The 15,236-nt window shown below is 46.2% G+C and overlaps 1 protein-coding gene across 1 annotated transcript in view; it reads right to left on the minus strand.

Moving 5' to 3' along the window:
- Positions 1–15,236, minus strand: part of fstl4 (follistatin-like 4) — a gene marked incomplete at both ends in the record, with an annotated part of 221,091 nt that overhangs the window by 89,553 nt on the left and 116,302 nt on the right. Inside the window, one exon of the mRNA XM_084338507.1 lies at positions 12,227–12,393. Within this exon, the coding sequence (XP_084194633.1) occupies positions 12,227–12,393 (167 nt within the window). The remainder of the gene's footprint in view (positions 1–12,226; positions 12,394–15,236) is intronic.

The raw sequence follows: 15,236 nt of genomic DNA on the forward strand, positions 1-15,236 counted from the left end.
GTGACTCTGACTCCCACGAAGACCTTGTATCTGCACGAATCAGACCGGATCCATGTGAGTACGGTCGTGGAGTCTGACCACAAGATTGTTCTTTGCACCGGGATGGTGAGTTCACGTTGGATTAACGTGGCGAGCTGCGCTCCTGCTAGGGCTGCGCAGAGCACTAGACGCGGGATAGATTGTTGCTTGCGTGGGGCTATTCTTGAGCGAGCCAGGATGAAAGCAGTATGTATTTCTCCTCCCTCCTCTCGGGCACGCAAGTAAGCCACCGAACCGTAGGCTACTTCGGAGGCGTCGCTGAATACGTGCAGGTCGATCTTGCATGTCTCTGGCCTCACTGTGGGTGGGAAGTAGCTGCGGCGTATATTAACACCTGGGAGTGAGCGGAGTTCCATCTCCCACTCTCTCCATGTGGATGCAAGGTGTTCGGGTATGGGATCGTCCCAGCCCTGGTCTTTGTCCCATAGCGCTCTTACAATCATCTTTGCCCTGGTGGTGTAAGGTAGAATACATCCCAACGGGTCATATTGTCTGGCGAGTGTTCTGTATACACTCCGTCTGGTGGTCGGTATTGCCGTCGACCTTCCCTGCTCCTTGGTCGGGGGTTTGTGTCTATAATGGAGCGAGTCTGTTTTGAAGCGCCAGACTAGTCCTAGTGTCATTTCTTGGGCTTCTCCTGGGATGGTCGCCATCCAGGTGTCGCTGCTCGCGGCCTTGTCCTCGGGGGAGAGGCTGCGCAGTACTTGCGGGTCGCTGCTGGCCCACTGCCTGAGATCAAAGCCGCCTTTGATCAGGGAGGCGCGGAGCTTGAGTAGGAGAGCCTCGGCTTCTTCTGGCGTCGAGACGCTTTGTAAACAGTTGTCCACGTAGAAACTATTTGTCACACTTTGTTGGACCTCTTCATCTGCTGCTGGGTCCTCTGCGACGTGCTTTTGCAGTGCAAACGTAGCACAGCATGGGCTGCATGTGGTTCCGAAAGGGAGGACTTCCCATTGATAGATGGCTGGGTGCTCATCTCCGATCCTCTCTCTCCATAGGAACCGCAGCAGGGGCTTGTCCTCCTCCACTAGTCTCACCTGCAGGAACATCCCTTTGATGTCGCCGCTGATAACCACCTTGTCCTGGCGGAAGCGTAGTAGCACGCCTAGTAGGGAGGGGCCGAGTGTTGGGCCGGCCAAGAGTTCTTTATTCAGATTTTGTGATCCGATCTGGTAGCTGCAGTTAAACACAATGCGATCCTTGCCGTTGTGGTGGACCTTATGGTGCGGCACGTACCATGATTCGGTCGTCTGATCAGCCTCTTTAATGTCAATTTTCTTTATGTGTCCCGCTGTGATTAGTTTGGTAATCTCAGCGCGGTACACAGCTTCTTGAGCGGGGTCTTTGGCTAGGCGCCGCTCTGTGTTCAATAGATACCGCTCCGTCGCCTCTTTTGTGGCGTGAAAGGTGGGCATTCCCTCTCGCCTCAGGAGTGGAGTTGCGTATCTCATCACTCCGTTGACGTTGACTCTCTTTGTCCCGTGCTCGAGGAGGGCTATAGCGTAGATATCTTCCTTAGAACGAATGTCTTTCTTTTCGTTCTTAAAGGGCATTGTCTCTAGTGTCCATAGCCTCTCGACTTGCTGCAGGAGTGTGGTGTCTCCTTCTGTCGCTCTGGAGTGGAGGCAGCTAGTGGCTGCTGTTCGGTTAAGAGACTTGGCGAGGGGGCCTTGTAATGTCCATCCTAGGCGGGTCTCGACTGCTGCAGGACAACCTCTGGGTCCTGTATGGACCCGGTCTATCGGGACTATGAGGTCTGCATGGTCGGAGCCTATCAGCAGGGTCGGGGTGGCGCCGTCTATGAGCGGGATAGGGAGTTGACGCAGGTGCACATATTTATCCATCAGCTTAGCGATGGGGTAGGTGTACTGCGATAGTCCTATTTCTTGGCTGGTGAAAGCATTAGTAATCCTATACCGTCTCTCGGGCTGCCCGCTTGCTGCGATAGTGAAGGAGACATTCTCGCCCTTTATCGTCTTTAGATCTCTTCTTATTGTCCGAATCGTCATCTGGTTCTCGCTCCCCCGCAGCCCCAGCTGGGCCGCAGCGGACGCGAGGAGAAGGGTCTTCTCTGACCCGTCATCAAGGACGGCGTAAGTGTCCATGACCTTATCTTGGTAACTCAGTGTTACACGGACCACCTTTAAGAGCACCTGGGCGCCGCTGCTGCTAGCGGGGTCAATGTACATAACACTTGCCTTTGTGCTGCTGGATGGTGCAGGCTTTCTTTTGTTACTGTCGTGTAGGACATCTAGATGGGCTCCGTCACACCGACTACACCTCTTCTTTAGGCGGCACTCGGCTGCCATGTGACTGCGCGCACATCGGTAACAGCGCCTGTTGGACTTTATCCAGTGACTCACTTCTTCAGCGGTCATCTTCTTGAACTGGTCACATTGTGACAACCAGTGTTCCTTCTCGCAGTACGGGCACACCATCTTACACTTCTCTTTCATCGAGGGGGTACTGTGGTTCTTGCTGCTCGGTACTGATTCTGATTGGTGCATGACAGTCACCGATCTTCGGCCATCGTTTACTCTCCTAGGTCCCTCTCTGGAGCTGGGTGTGCTCCGCACGAATGTATCCAGCCGTAGGCTGCTGACTTCTCTCGCCAGGAAGTCGGCTAGGTCTAGGAGGGATGGCTCGGGACCGTTAGGATCACGGTGGTCTCTTTGCCGCCTGAAGCGCTCCTGTCGGGCGGGCGGCAGCTTCTCTAAAATCCTCTCGACGTTCGAGTTTGCGTATAGTTCGTGCATACCCTTTTCTCGTTGCGCCCCCAGCATCCCTACCAGGGATTGTACTTTGATAGACAGGTCGTCTAGTGAGCGATTGTCTGTTGCTGGGGGTAGGCGGTCAATATGCCTTATCTCTTGTATTACGTAATCCCATATACGTCCATATCTTTGGTCTAGTGCTGCTAGAGCCGCGGTGTATGGGATAGTAGAGGTGGCATAGGCCAGCGCTATGTTGTGCGCTCTGGGCACTTTCAGGTGCTTCAATAGGATCGCATACTTGTGGCGTTCATCAGCTACATCCACCATCATTGTCTCTAAGCACATCCGTAGCTCCGTGTACTGTGCTCGATTCTCATGGGTGAAGTCTGGAAACGTCGGTGTGCCAATGTATGACGCCATGGATGGCTGGCACATCGGTGAGCGTTGGAAGAGAGGCCTCCTGGGCGACTCTCTTCTTACGCCTCTCGGTGGGCTGGTACTGTCAGGGTACCATGGCCCGCTGGTCCAGGTGCTATTCCTCGGGACTGGTCGTGCGTCATGCTCACCCGTGAATCGAGTCGGGGGTCTGTAGCGCAGAGCCGCGGGGGTATAGCCTGGGCTGTACTGGACCTCCTGGTCCTGTGGAGTAATGTGCTGCTGTCGGGCTTGACTCTCCTCTTCTCCCTCTTCTTCTTCTGCTAGGTCATCTAGATCCTGTAGTCGTCTATTTAGCCTCTCCGCGGTGTCCGCCGTTCCTTCCTTGTAGCTGGGTCTCACTTGGACCGGTCGGGGAAGGAGTTCGGAGGGGGGTGTAGACTCTCTCTGGTGGTCGAGTTCAAGGTCGCCTGCTCGGTCAGGGGAGGGTGCCCTTGACACGTGTCTTGACGAGGCCCTGGAACCCCTTGTGGAGGGAGGGGGTGTTGCCCTGGTGATCAGCTGCTCCATTAGCTGCGCTTGTAGTCTGTCGCGCTCGGCTTGTAGTCTGTCGCGCTCGCCTTGTAGTCTGTCGCGCTCGCCTTGTAGTCTGTCGCGCTCGGCGTCGCGCTTGGTGAGATCTGCTTCTCTTTAGGCACCGGCAGCGGCACGCTGGGTGTCGGCCCGGTCTCTTGCCATATTCTCTTCCGTCTGAAGGCGTCTCAGCTCCAGACGTATGTGCTCTTCTTCGCTCCGTTGCTGCGCTTGGAGTTGTTCGCGCTCGCTAAGCGTCTGTGCTTGGAGTCGATCGCGTTCACCCTGAAGTCGATCGCGTTCACCCTGAAGTCGATCGCGTTCGGTAGAGGCTGTCAGGCTGGCGAAGAACGCCTGTGACAGCATCCTCTCCGCCTCGCTGGGGGAAGACGCTTGTAGAGGTGAGCCGCTCCTGGCTGTACCCGTTGGGGATGCGTTCCCCTGCGGGGAGTCCTGGAGCTCTATCTCCTCGGCGCTCTCCTCATCTTGTTCCGTGCAGAGTTCCATCTCTGGAGGGTTGTCTTCCTCCCGGAGCTCTTGGGGGACTACTTCTTCGGTCTTGGCGGGGGGTAAAGTCGTGTCAGTTCCCTCCTGGTCCCCACCGTGAGCTTGGTCAGTTACATTAGAACCCACTAGGGCCTCTGTGGTCGGGGTATCCTGGTTGATAGGGTCGGACATAATTTTACTTTCTACTTGTACCGCGTTTACCGTTTGTAGAAGGCTAGGTAGTATACTGGCAGCGTAATCCTCTAAGTACTGAGGTGGCTGTCGTCTACGCTGCGGGCGTTCTACTTTAGGAGGACCGTTTCGTGGAGTGTTCATCATAGGCCATTTCAATATTAATACCACAATATTAATATTACACTAATTACCCTCCGGCTCGAAGGACCAATTGTAACTGAGGGGTACAATTCCCTGACTGTATTGATAAGTATGGTATCATTAAACCACTACCGCTTTATGTACTTTAACTACTGGCCATACAGTACACGATATCTAAATATGATGAACACTTTCCCACCATGAAACCAGGTCCACACAAAGGTAATAATCCAATATTTAATATATAGCAAAAGGTACATATAATATTCACCATTACATTTATGATTTGAATGCTCTTGTAAGGCAAATGAGTACTCGTAGGCAAATCAACACTGAATGTCCAATCTCTGGTTACGCAGGAAGCAAGTATACAACCTGGCTCTTAGGGAATTATAACGATGGCACACTTAATGATTATAGCTGGATATACTGTAGGGGTCCTCCCGGTTGTAGGCCGGTAGGGGGGGTAGGAGAGCCGTCGGCAGTATCCCGTCTGGTCAACGATTTCTAGGGAGACTTCACGTACAGAAGACAGTGCAGTAGAATCTTGATCCACAGATGAATACACCTTGGCTCTCTTGTAGGCTGTAGCTGTAGCTGTAGCTCCACAGTGAAGAAGAAGCGAGGCGACCTCAGTCTGGTCTGAGCGCCGTCTCACCTTGACTCCTTTCGGGGTAGATCCAACACTCACCGGTGTTGGCGATTATCCGCTCCACAAATCAAAGTACCAAAGCAAATATATATTCCATGCCGCATAGGGCTCAGCAGTCGTCGGGTAGGTAATCCAATGTACAGGTCCACTCGGTCCTCGCCTAGAACTCCTCGGATGAAAGCACCACGTGTGGTCTGCCCAACCTGGTTAAGACTCTAGATAACACGAGGAAGCGATGGGGGTGCTGCTCACTTTAGAACTCTAACCGTACAATGCACCATACATAATAGACTATTATTACTTAATAGAAATACGGTGCCAAACTCTGGCAATTCAGCTATTAATTCGCACGAGGTCTCACTGCTATTCTAAGGCCAAACAGGCCATACTACACCGCACGCGGTATCGTGGGGTGAGGCTTCACGTTCTGTTACTTAGTTGGGTAGAAGGGTAAAGGACTAAGAGGAATTCTACATTTCTTGCGCCATATTTATATGCACGGTGGACAAATAGTGCCACTCTGCTTTCGGTAGCCGTATTCCTGCGCGGAGCCGGGGCTAGTAAGGGCATGTCTCGTCGGTACCTTTGAACTTGAACGCCAGGGGCTGGTCCCTGGCGCCTGGTCCTTTTGTCCAATAAGAGAATGAACTATTATGGGCTGTAGTAGAATAAAGGAATATTCTGTGTATATGTACAAGGAATATACAAGGGATATCAAACGATATACAAATACTATTCAATATATATCCATAAATAAATATATATATTCGGTTTAATCTGATCCTTCACAACAGTTCATATTTTGATAAACGTTAATTTACTGTATTCTTATGGCATTTACACTTAAAGTAGAAAAACTAAAGTAATCTGTAAAATAATACAGTGAATTTCCTGTGAATAATTTTTAATTTTTTACAGTGTAGGTAGGGTTATGCACGATTGCGAATGTAGGGGCTCATTCTGCTGCTAGAGTGTGCGATTCATCTCCCCTGTCTTGTAGGAAATTATTCACAGACAACTGTGCCAATTACACATGCGTGCATATGGGATATCCACTCGTGCTGATTATCTCACGTGGGAAATTACACTTAGCCTGCCCTCTTCATGAGGGAAATGAAAGGCCTACTCCTCGCCTGCGTTTTCATAAACACTCACCATTCACTCCGGAGTTGGGTTACGGGATACTAGGCTGAAGGTAGGTTGTAAAGTACAGTAGCACGTTGGTTTGGAATTTGAACTTGGATTTGCCAAATTATTCTACAGTGCTTTTTACAACCCGAAACGTATAAATAAATGAATAAATACATAAATAAATAAATACACTTTAAAACAAGATGTTTGTTGCTTGTATCGCTTTATAAATACCATATACCTTTATAAATACCATTATCATTTAATGAATATAAAAACATCTAAATATATTTTATACATTAAGTTTGGGAATTGATTTGCCACGTGGTTCTTCTGAGAAATATGGGTTTCCCAGGAAAATGTCTGTGGTGTTGATGTTTTCTTCATGTTACTTGCATCATTCTGATATTAGACTTCCCAAAATCTATACTATGAATTGCAATCGTAAAGATTCACCAGCTTAAAAATGTGGATACTTTCTATTTCCCAAATGAATATCTGGGTACATGTTATTTTCCAAATGAAGAGGTGGGTAATTTCTATTTCTGAAATGAAGAGGTTGGTCATTTCTATCCCCCCCCCCCCCCCCCCCCCCCCCCGATCCATATATAGCTTTCTCCCTCCAGGGCACAATCAAACCTGAAGAAACACGTCCGTGGAGTAAGAGAGAGAGAGAGAGAGAGTGAGAGAGAGAGAGAGAGAGAGAGAGAGAGAGAGAGAGAGAGGGAGAGAGAGAGAGAGAGAGAGAGAGAGAGAGAGAGAGAGAGAGAAACACACAAATGGGACTGATTACAGTGAAGGCAGATTCTCTCTCTCAGGCAGTGTGTTATGTGCTGGAGTGGCTTTTGGACCAGAATTTCAATCACCATATTAAATGGCTCCGGGTAAAGATAGCGGCCGGTCAGCCTCATGATGTAACGTTGCATCTATTGTTTTATATCTACGTGCCGCCGCCGCCTACGGTCATCGACGTGGTACGATTAATTTACAAGGCAAACCAGGTCGGTGCGAGCTCTACGGGAATTAACTTGTGGCAGAAAGAAAATCAATGGACAAATATTATTACATTTACTTTTACTGTGATTGAGATTCCGAACCAACGAGGCCACTCATTAACATGCAATTAGAGAGCTGTGGGTAAATAGAGTCAGCTGTGCCTTGGCCTCTCAACAGGAGCATGCTACATACTTCATTAACCACGGACCAATCCCTTCCCTGCCACCTGGCGGGATTTGAAAATCAATCTTTTGTTGATTCTTCTGTCGGTTTATGCCACAACTGTATGGTCAATCTGTAATTCATCCATTCGCCCTTTTCTTTAATTCTTTTGTTCTTTCTATCTTAAGATGATATTCAACCCTTGGGGAAATTCGGGCGTCATAGCAGCATGGGGGAGGGGAGAGTGTTGTGTCCCACCAATCCATGTAGGCCTACTGTTCTCCCCTGCTCTACCTCTCCCCGCCCCTGGATGTGTGTTTCTCATCTCCCTGTCCGGTACCGGACTCACAATGACATCACGCCATAAATCCATCTCTACAGAATGTATGAATTAATGTTGCGTTTTTTTTTTTTCAAACGTAACCACGGGTAAAGACTCTAACCCTGTCAAAACAGCAGTTAAAGTGTATATTTTCAGCATTACGCTTATTGATTTTTTTAACTGTTATTCGTGAAATATAAGATTATAGAAATCTCAGGGCATTGAGTCGGAAACCGGCGCATATTGATGGAGGAAGAGGCGCAGCCAATAGTGAGTGTAGTCTTTTGAAGGAAGAGACCCAGGGCTTTCGATGGGCTTTCGAATTTCTAAAAACTACACTTCCCAGCTCACGCCAGCCCCTGTCAATCATCTGACTTCTGGATTAACTTTTTAATTTCTCTTATTTTTCGGGATTATCTCCCACAAACCTGAACGGTATTGCCATAAAACAGAATGCAGTTAGTCTCTCTACCTTTCTGTGAACGTCTAGCAAAAAACGCTTTTGCAATCTGAAGTAAAATGGCGGAGAAGTTTATATTATAAAAAAGTAACTGTACTTACACTAGATTTCATTCACGGTTTGTGAATCACGCCTGGTGATACTAAATCCTGATTGAACTCTGCCATTGGAAAGGGGAGATTTGGCCTGATCCATAGATGTGCGACATGGCCATAATACGGTAATATATAGGCCTGATATTCTATATTCTATAATCATAATCAAATTGCATGTGTCCGGATGGCAGAATTCAGTACTGTATCTACAAAACCTTCTGTTTAATCATCTTCCCTTTATTAATTTGCTTAGATTTTGTGTACATGTGATCTCAAGAAGGTGCTGAATTTTTCATGTCTGGTCAAACAGAGGGGTACAGGTATGGGCATGGTAATAGTAGAATACATAAATATAGGCAATATAATAAGCAGTGTTAACAATATACAGTAATTAACTCTGAATATAAGAATATGAACAAGTAAACAGTGTAATTAAAGGTGCATAGGGTCTGTATGCCCTATCAGTTATATGTTACAATAAATATGGGCAATAAAACACTTAGAATCTGAATATATACTATGAGTAAGTAAAGTAAACAAGTATGTACCCTTTCTTTCTTTCTTTCTTGCTCGCTCTCTCAATGGCTTGCATGTTTGTGAGGTCCACATGAATTCTTTAACGTTTCGACAGTTCTTCCTCAGGATATCTGATGGAGCTTACATTCAGTGTGCAGTATTTCTGCTTATTTGAATCGTCTTGCTGCCAGTATCAATACTTCATAAAGACTGTGGTGTGTGTGTTTACCTATATTCTTCCACTGAGTTTTTTAAAGGAGTGAGGATTCTTGGCAAATATCCCAAGATATCAGATAATATTTTAATTTTCACTGAACGAAACAAAGGGAAAATGGAAAAGAAAGGCTCTGCTTATAATTAGTAATTAATTTATAAAGCAAGCCTGTGAATAATATCCTGAAATTGTAGTTATCGTAATCATTTATTCATTGGTAATTTATTTTACTCCATGCTTATGCAAAGTGTTTTGAATCAGTGTTCCTGGGGTTTATCAAATATTAATCAAAGGTTGTCCTGTTGAATCTCTACAAAGAGACAGTTCTTGGGGTAAAATGAATGTAAATAATCAATAAATAATTACACAACTCAATGTGTTTCATAATACTAATCATACTTTGGAAACACAATGATGATTCCCCCCACTTGACATGCTGTACGTCACGTAGTTGTGATGCCTGTGCACGCCACAGGCATGGAATGTGTGCGCTGGCGGCCTGTCAACATGCCCTTGTGCTTCAATTTGATTGGTCTATATGATCTCTGTCGAAACCTAACAAGCTAACTGACTGTCAGTCATTACAACTTCGACCAAAAACGAAAGTGAAACATAACCGAAAAGATTGAGACTATAGAGACTATAGAATAATTATTTGGGTCTATTTGGGTGGAAATGTGAATATGAACTAAACCGAGCTGCTTTGGAGCTACAAGGTTTTCATCCGACAGAAGTGACATGTAGACCTATGTGAGATGCGCTGTTTTCTCTAAACGAACGAACGAACAAACAAACAAACAAACAAACAAACAAACAAACAAACAAACAAACAAACAAACAAACAAACAAACAATCTCAAAGCAGCACCTCCAAGCATGGGGATGATTTTCACAACAATTACTCATTGTATATTAGGGCTGTCCCCGACTAAGGATTTGGATGGTCGACTATGATTGGCCAAAATGTGCCGTTAGTCGACTATTGGTCGACAAAAAAAAATATCAAAAAAATATATATAATATATAAAATAATATATTAATTTTTTTTAATTTTTTTTTGTATCATTCCATTTGGGCTGTGGGGGGTGCTTAATGTCTGAAGGAGTCGACTGAAGGCTTCTTGTCCTCTGCAAAAGCATGCAATTGGTCCACTGATGGATACATCTTGATATTTGTCTAGTCTAGTGTGTTCATTAGATGGGTGAAATCCTCTTTCAGTGCCTCTGTGCCTGTTTTCGTAGGCAGTTAGCCTCTGCGTGCTATTAGGGTTAGCCACACTTCTAGGCCTCTTTTCTTTTGGAAAGAATGCTAATTATAATTTTTTTTGTATATTGGTTGGTTAGTTGACTACGGCTCCTTTCGACCGATTAGTCGACTAATCAACTAATAGGGGTCAGCCCTATTGTATATATATTTTTTGGTTGATATGTCAATTATTCATTCCTGTGACTGAATCTATTATTAATGAGTTTTACAAGGTTTTCTTGTTTATTGCACCGTGGTGCCTCTTGTCTGTCACACATTTGGATCACAATGGAAACAACTAAGTTCAACTTTGCTTTCAATTCATATGCCACAGCTCCCATATATGGCAACAATATTACAAAAGTATAAGAGTCTTTTGTCTAATTTATTTGGGGAACCAAAATTGTGTTCCTGAAAACAACCCATAACAATAATAATAATAAGACAAACAATAATACAAATAATAACAATAATAATAACAACAACAATAATGATCACTTTAGACACTTTTTAACTCTTTCAGTGCCACGCCTGGTTTTCCGTTTTACCGCTTGAATGCCACCATCGGCGCCAATGTTAACGTTAATATCGCCTAATCTATGTTTTAAATTATGGCTATGTGTCTAATCTGCCCATCGCATTATCAAAGACTATTTTCCAGTCAGTGCTGTGAAGACAGATTGTTTTTTTATCGCGTCGTTTCCATTTCAGAGCAGTTAGAAAAGCCCCCGTTTTGATATAAAAAACAGCTCATTCTGGAGCATTCTATGAAAATCGTCTTTTAGTGGAATATTCCACAACGTTGATATTCGTCTGCCTTTTTATGAATCGTTTTCAAATAAACGCTAGATGATCAATATTATACGTGCACGCAAGCACATTACGGCCGCGCACTGATAATCGCTCCGTTGATTACCTCACGGAGTTTTACAGTGAAACCGAAAGAAGACATTTCACAAAACAGCTTATAACTTCATCAAACTTACTCCGATTATCCTACCACTGATAACATAGAGTCCTTACCTGACATCAGATGGTATCCAACTGGTATATTCCAATTCCTGATCACCATTCGAAAAAATCGATACGTGTATGGATCCAACGCGACACAGTAGATCTCTATGATCCGCGGGGATCTGAGGCTCCAGAATGAACTCTGGTAACCCCAGCTGGATCAGTGAACTGGAAAATGTGGAGTACCGGATTTTTTTCCCCATTCATTTTCATTGAGTCCATTCCAAAATCACTTATGTCATCTGGGAGACGACAGGGGGCGCTTTTTTCCACAGTGATCGTCGGCGCCCCTCGGCTATACTCGGGTAGGCTCGGGTGATGCAATAATTTTTCAGATCGCAAAAAAAAATAAATAAAAAAAATTCGAGAAATCTCGTGAGTGGCTAGCAACCACCTATAAAAAAACACGAGAAATCTCGTGAGTGGCACTGAAAGAGTTAACACTAAAGCCTATTTTATATATGTATTGCTAACGATTTGAACAACCTAGTGTTTGGTCTTTATTCTTTTTTTTTTAAACTTTTTTTTTTAGCGTTTATCGCTTTTCTGGTCAAGCATGACCGACAGTTGTAGAGTGAAACGGGTGGGAGAACAGGGGAAGACATTCGGCAAATGACGGCGGGTCCGGGAATCGAACTCGGAGTCAACCAGAACCTTGACGCAGCACGGCTCCTCCCGACGCAGAAATAGCGCCGAGATACGTGGTGAGCTACTGGAGCTCCCCCCCTGGTCTTTATTCTTTTACTGTATGAAGCACGATTCCAGGAGGCTCATACAGAACCAAGCATTGCACTATAGTGTACATGTACCTTACTGTATATGTGACAAATAAAACAAAACTTGAACTTGACAAAAGCAATAACAGCAACGCCGTCGTCCCCGGCAACATGGACTCACGTTGATGTCCTCCAGGTCCAGGAAGTTGAGGACGACGCCGTTCCTCTTCCAGATGATGGGCGGACGCAGCGTGCCCTCGATGGCACACGACAAGACGGTGCTGAGGCCAACCGTTACCGTGGAGACGCTGACCTGCTGGTCTTCAGCCAGGCTCAGCTGGACCACCTCTGTACGGACAAGACGAGAGAGGGAGGGAGAGAGAGACATAGAGGGAGAAGGAGAGAGAGACAAAGAGGGAGAGGGACAGAGAGACATAGAGGGAGAGGGAGAGAGAGACATAGAGGGAGAGGGAGAGAGAGACATAGAGGGAGAGGGAGACATAGAGGGAGAGGGAGAGAGAGACATAGAGGGAGAGGGAGAGAGAGACATAGAGGGAGAGGGAGAGAGAGACATAGAGGGAGAGGGACAGAGAGACATAGAGGGAGAGGGAGAGAGAGACATAGAGAGGGAGACATAGAGGGAGAGGGAGAGAGAGACATAGAGGGAGAGGGACAGAGAGACATAGAGGGAGAGGGAGACATAGAGGGAGAGGGAGAGAGAGACATAGAGGGAGAGGGAGAGAGAGACAGAGGGAGAGGGAGAGAGAGACAAAGAGGGAGAGGGACAGAGAGACATAGAGGGAGAGGGAGAGAGAGACATAGAGGGAGAGGGAGACATAGAGGGAGAGGGAGAGAGAGACATAGAGGGAGAGAGAGACATAAGAGGGAGAGGGACAGAGAGACATAGAGGGAGAGGGAGAGAGAGACAAAGAGGGAGAGGGAGAGAGAGACATAGAGGGAGAGGGACAGAGAGACATAGAGGGAGAGGGACAGAGAGACATAGCGGGAGAGGGACAGAGAGACATAGAGGGAGAGGGAGAGAGAGACATAAGAGGGAGAGGGACAGAGAGACATAGAGGGAGAGAGAGAGAGAGACATAGAGGGAGAGGGAGAGATAGAGGGAGAGGGAGAGAGAGACATAGAGGGAGAGGGAGACATAGAGGGAGAGGGAGAGAGAGACATAGAGGGATAGGGAGAGAGAGACATAAGAGGGAGAGGGACAGAGAGACAGAGAGGGAGAGGGAGAGAGACAAAGAGGGAGAGGGACAGAGAGACACAAGATGACATGGAGGGAGGGGGAGAGAGAGACATAAGAGGACATAGAGGGAGATAGAGACATAAGAGGACATGGAGGGAGAGAGAGAGAGACATAAGAGGACATGGAGGGAGAGGGACAGAGAGACATAGAGGGAGAGGGAGAGAGATAGACATAAGAGGACATAGAGGGAGAGAGAGAGAGAGAGACATAAGAGGACATGTAGGGAGAGGGAGAGAGAGACATAGGGGGAGAGGGAGAGAGAGACATAAGAGGACATGTAGGGAGAGGGAGAGAGAGACATAGGGGAGAGGGAGAGAGAGACATAAGAGGACATGGAGAGAGAGGGAGAGAGGGACAGAGAGAAACAGGAGTCAAGCCAACTTTAATTAATGAGCACTAAACACACATCAGGGTTGAACTTGATCCAAAGGCACTTTAAATACACAGCAGGGTTGATCTAAAGGCACTTTAAACACACAGCAGGGTTGATCTAAAGGCACTTTAAATACACAGCAGGGTTGATCTAAAGGCACTTTAAACACACAGCAGGGTTGATCTAAAGGCACTTTAAACACACAGCAGGGTTGACCTAAAGGCACTTTAAACACACAGCAGGGTTGATCTAAAGGCACTTTAAACACACAGCAGGGTTGATCTAAAGGCACTTTAAACACACAGCAGGGTTGACCTAAAGGCACTTTAAACACACAGCAGGGTTGATCTAAAGGCACTTTAAACACACAGCAGGGTTGATCTAAAGGCACTTTAAACACACAGCAGGGTTGATCTAAAGGCACTTTAAACACATGCCAGGGTTGATCTAAAGGCACTTTAAACACAGGCCAGGGTTGATCTAAAGGGCTTCACAGGAAAGGAAAGAAAAGCAGACAGGATGGGACAACAGATACAGTGAGAAACAGAGATACTGACTGTAATAAACGAGAACAAATAATAGTAACAATAATAATAATCACCATTATAATAATAGTGATGAACAGGAGGATGGCAGGAGGTCAGGGGCGATGAAAAACTTTTTTGGTGATTTAATCTCTGATTAATTAATTAATTACTTTTTCAAGGTTTTCAACTTAATAGCTGCTATTGTAGTTGTAATCAATAGCTGTTATTAGCTGCAAGGTAGAAAAATAGAAGAAAAGAGGAGGAAGAAGAAGAAGAAGAAGAAGAAGAAGAAGAAGAAGAAGAAGAAGAAAGAAGAAGAAGAAGAAGAAGAAGAAGAAGAAGAAGAAGAAGAAGAAGAAGAAGAAGAAGAAGAAGAAGAAGAAGAAGAAGAAGAAGAAGAAGAAGAAGAAGAAGAAGACTAAAACAGATAACAAATGATGAGCAGACATAGCAGAACCCCAGTCAGGCTTACTTAATTCTCATCACGGGTGGCTAAGTGGCGCAGTGGGCAAGGCGCTCGCCACTAACGCAGGAGATGCTGGGTTCGAGCCCAGCTCTCGGCGTTGCTACAAGCTTGGCTGGTCGTTCATACTAACACAATTGGCAGTGTTAGGGGTGGGAAAGCTGGTGGGTGGAGATTGGACGTTGTGGACAGCGACTCCTACAGGTCGGTTGGTACGCCTGTACAGCAGAATCAGGAAGCATCGGTGGCAGCGTGAGCCTCCCACACGTTACTCCTCGCCACTGAGAGATCGCGCTGTACAGGTGAAAAGATGCGACAGCTGCCTCCTTAAAAAATATTAATTCTCATCACCAGCAGGGCAAGGAGGACGCACAGCTGTCCAGAACTGAGAGATGCTTGATGTGGTCAAAGACCAAGTGTTAGAGGACACATACTGTAGCTTAGCCAAATATCACTCTTCTCATTAAGGGAAATTTATGTTAATCGGGAACGGCCGTCCAATCCAGTTCACCTTTACGGCGAATGAAGAATTATTCTTGCCGGGCGCCCTTTGCTCCCATAAATACTGTC

The sequence above is a fragment of the Notolepis coatsorum genome (assembly GCF_963971535.1).
Source record: "Notolepis coatsorum genome assembly, contig: SCAFFOLD_171, whole genome shotgun sequence".
Lineage (NCBI taxonomy): Eukaryota > Metazoa > Chordata > Actinopteri > Aulopiformes > Paralepididae > Notolepis > Notolepis coatsorum.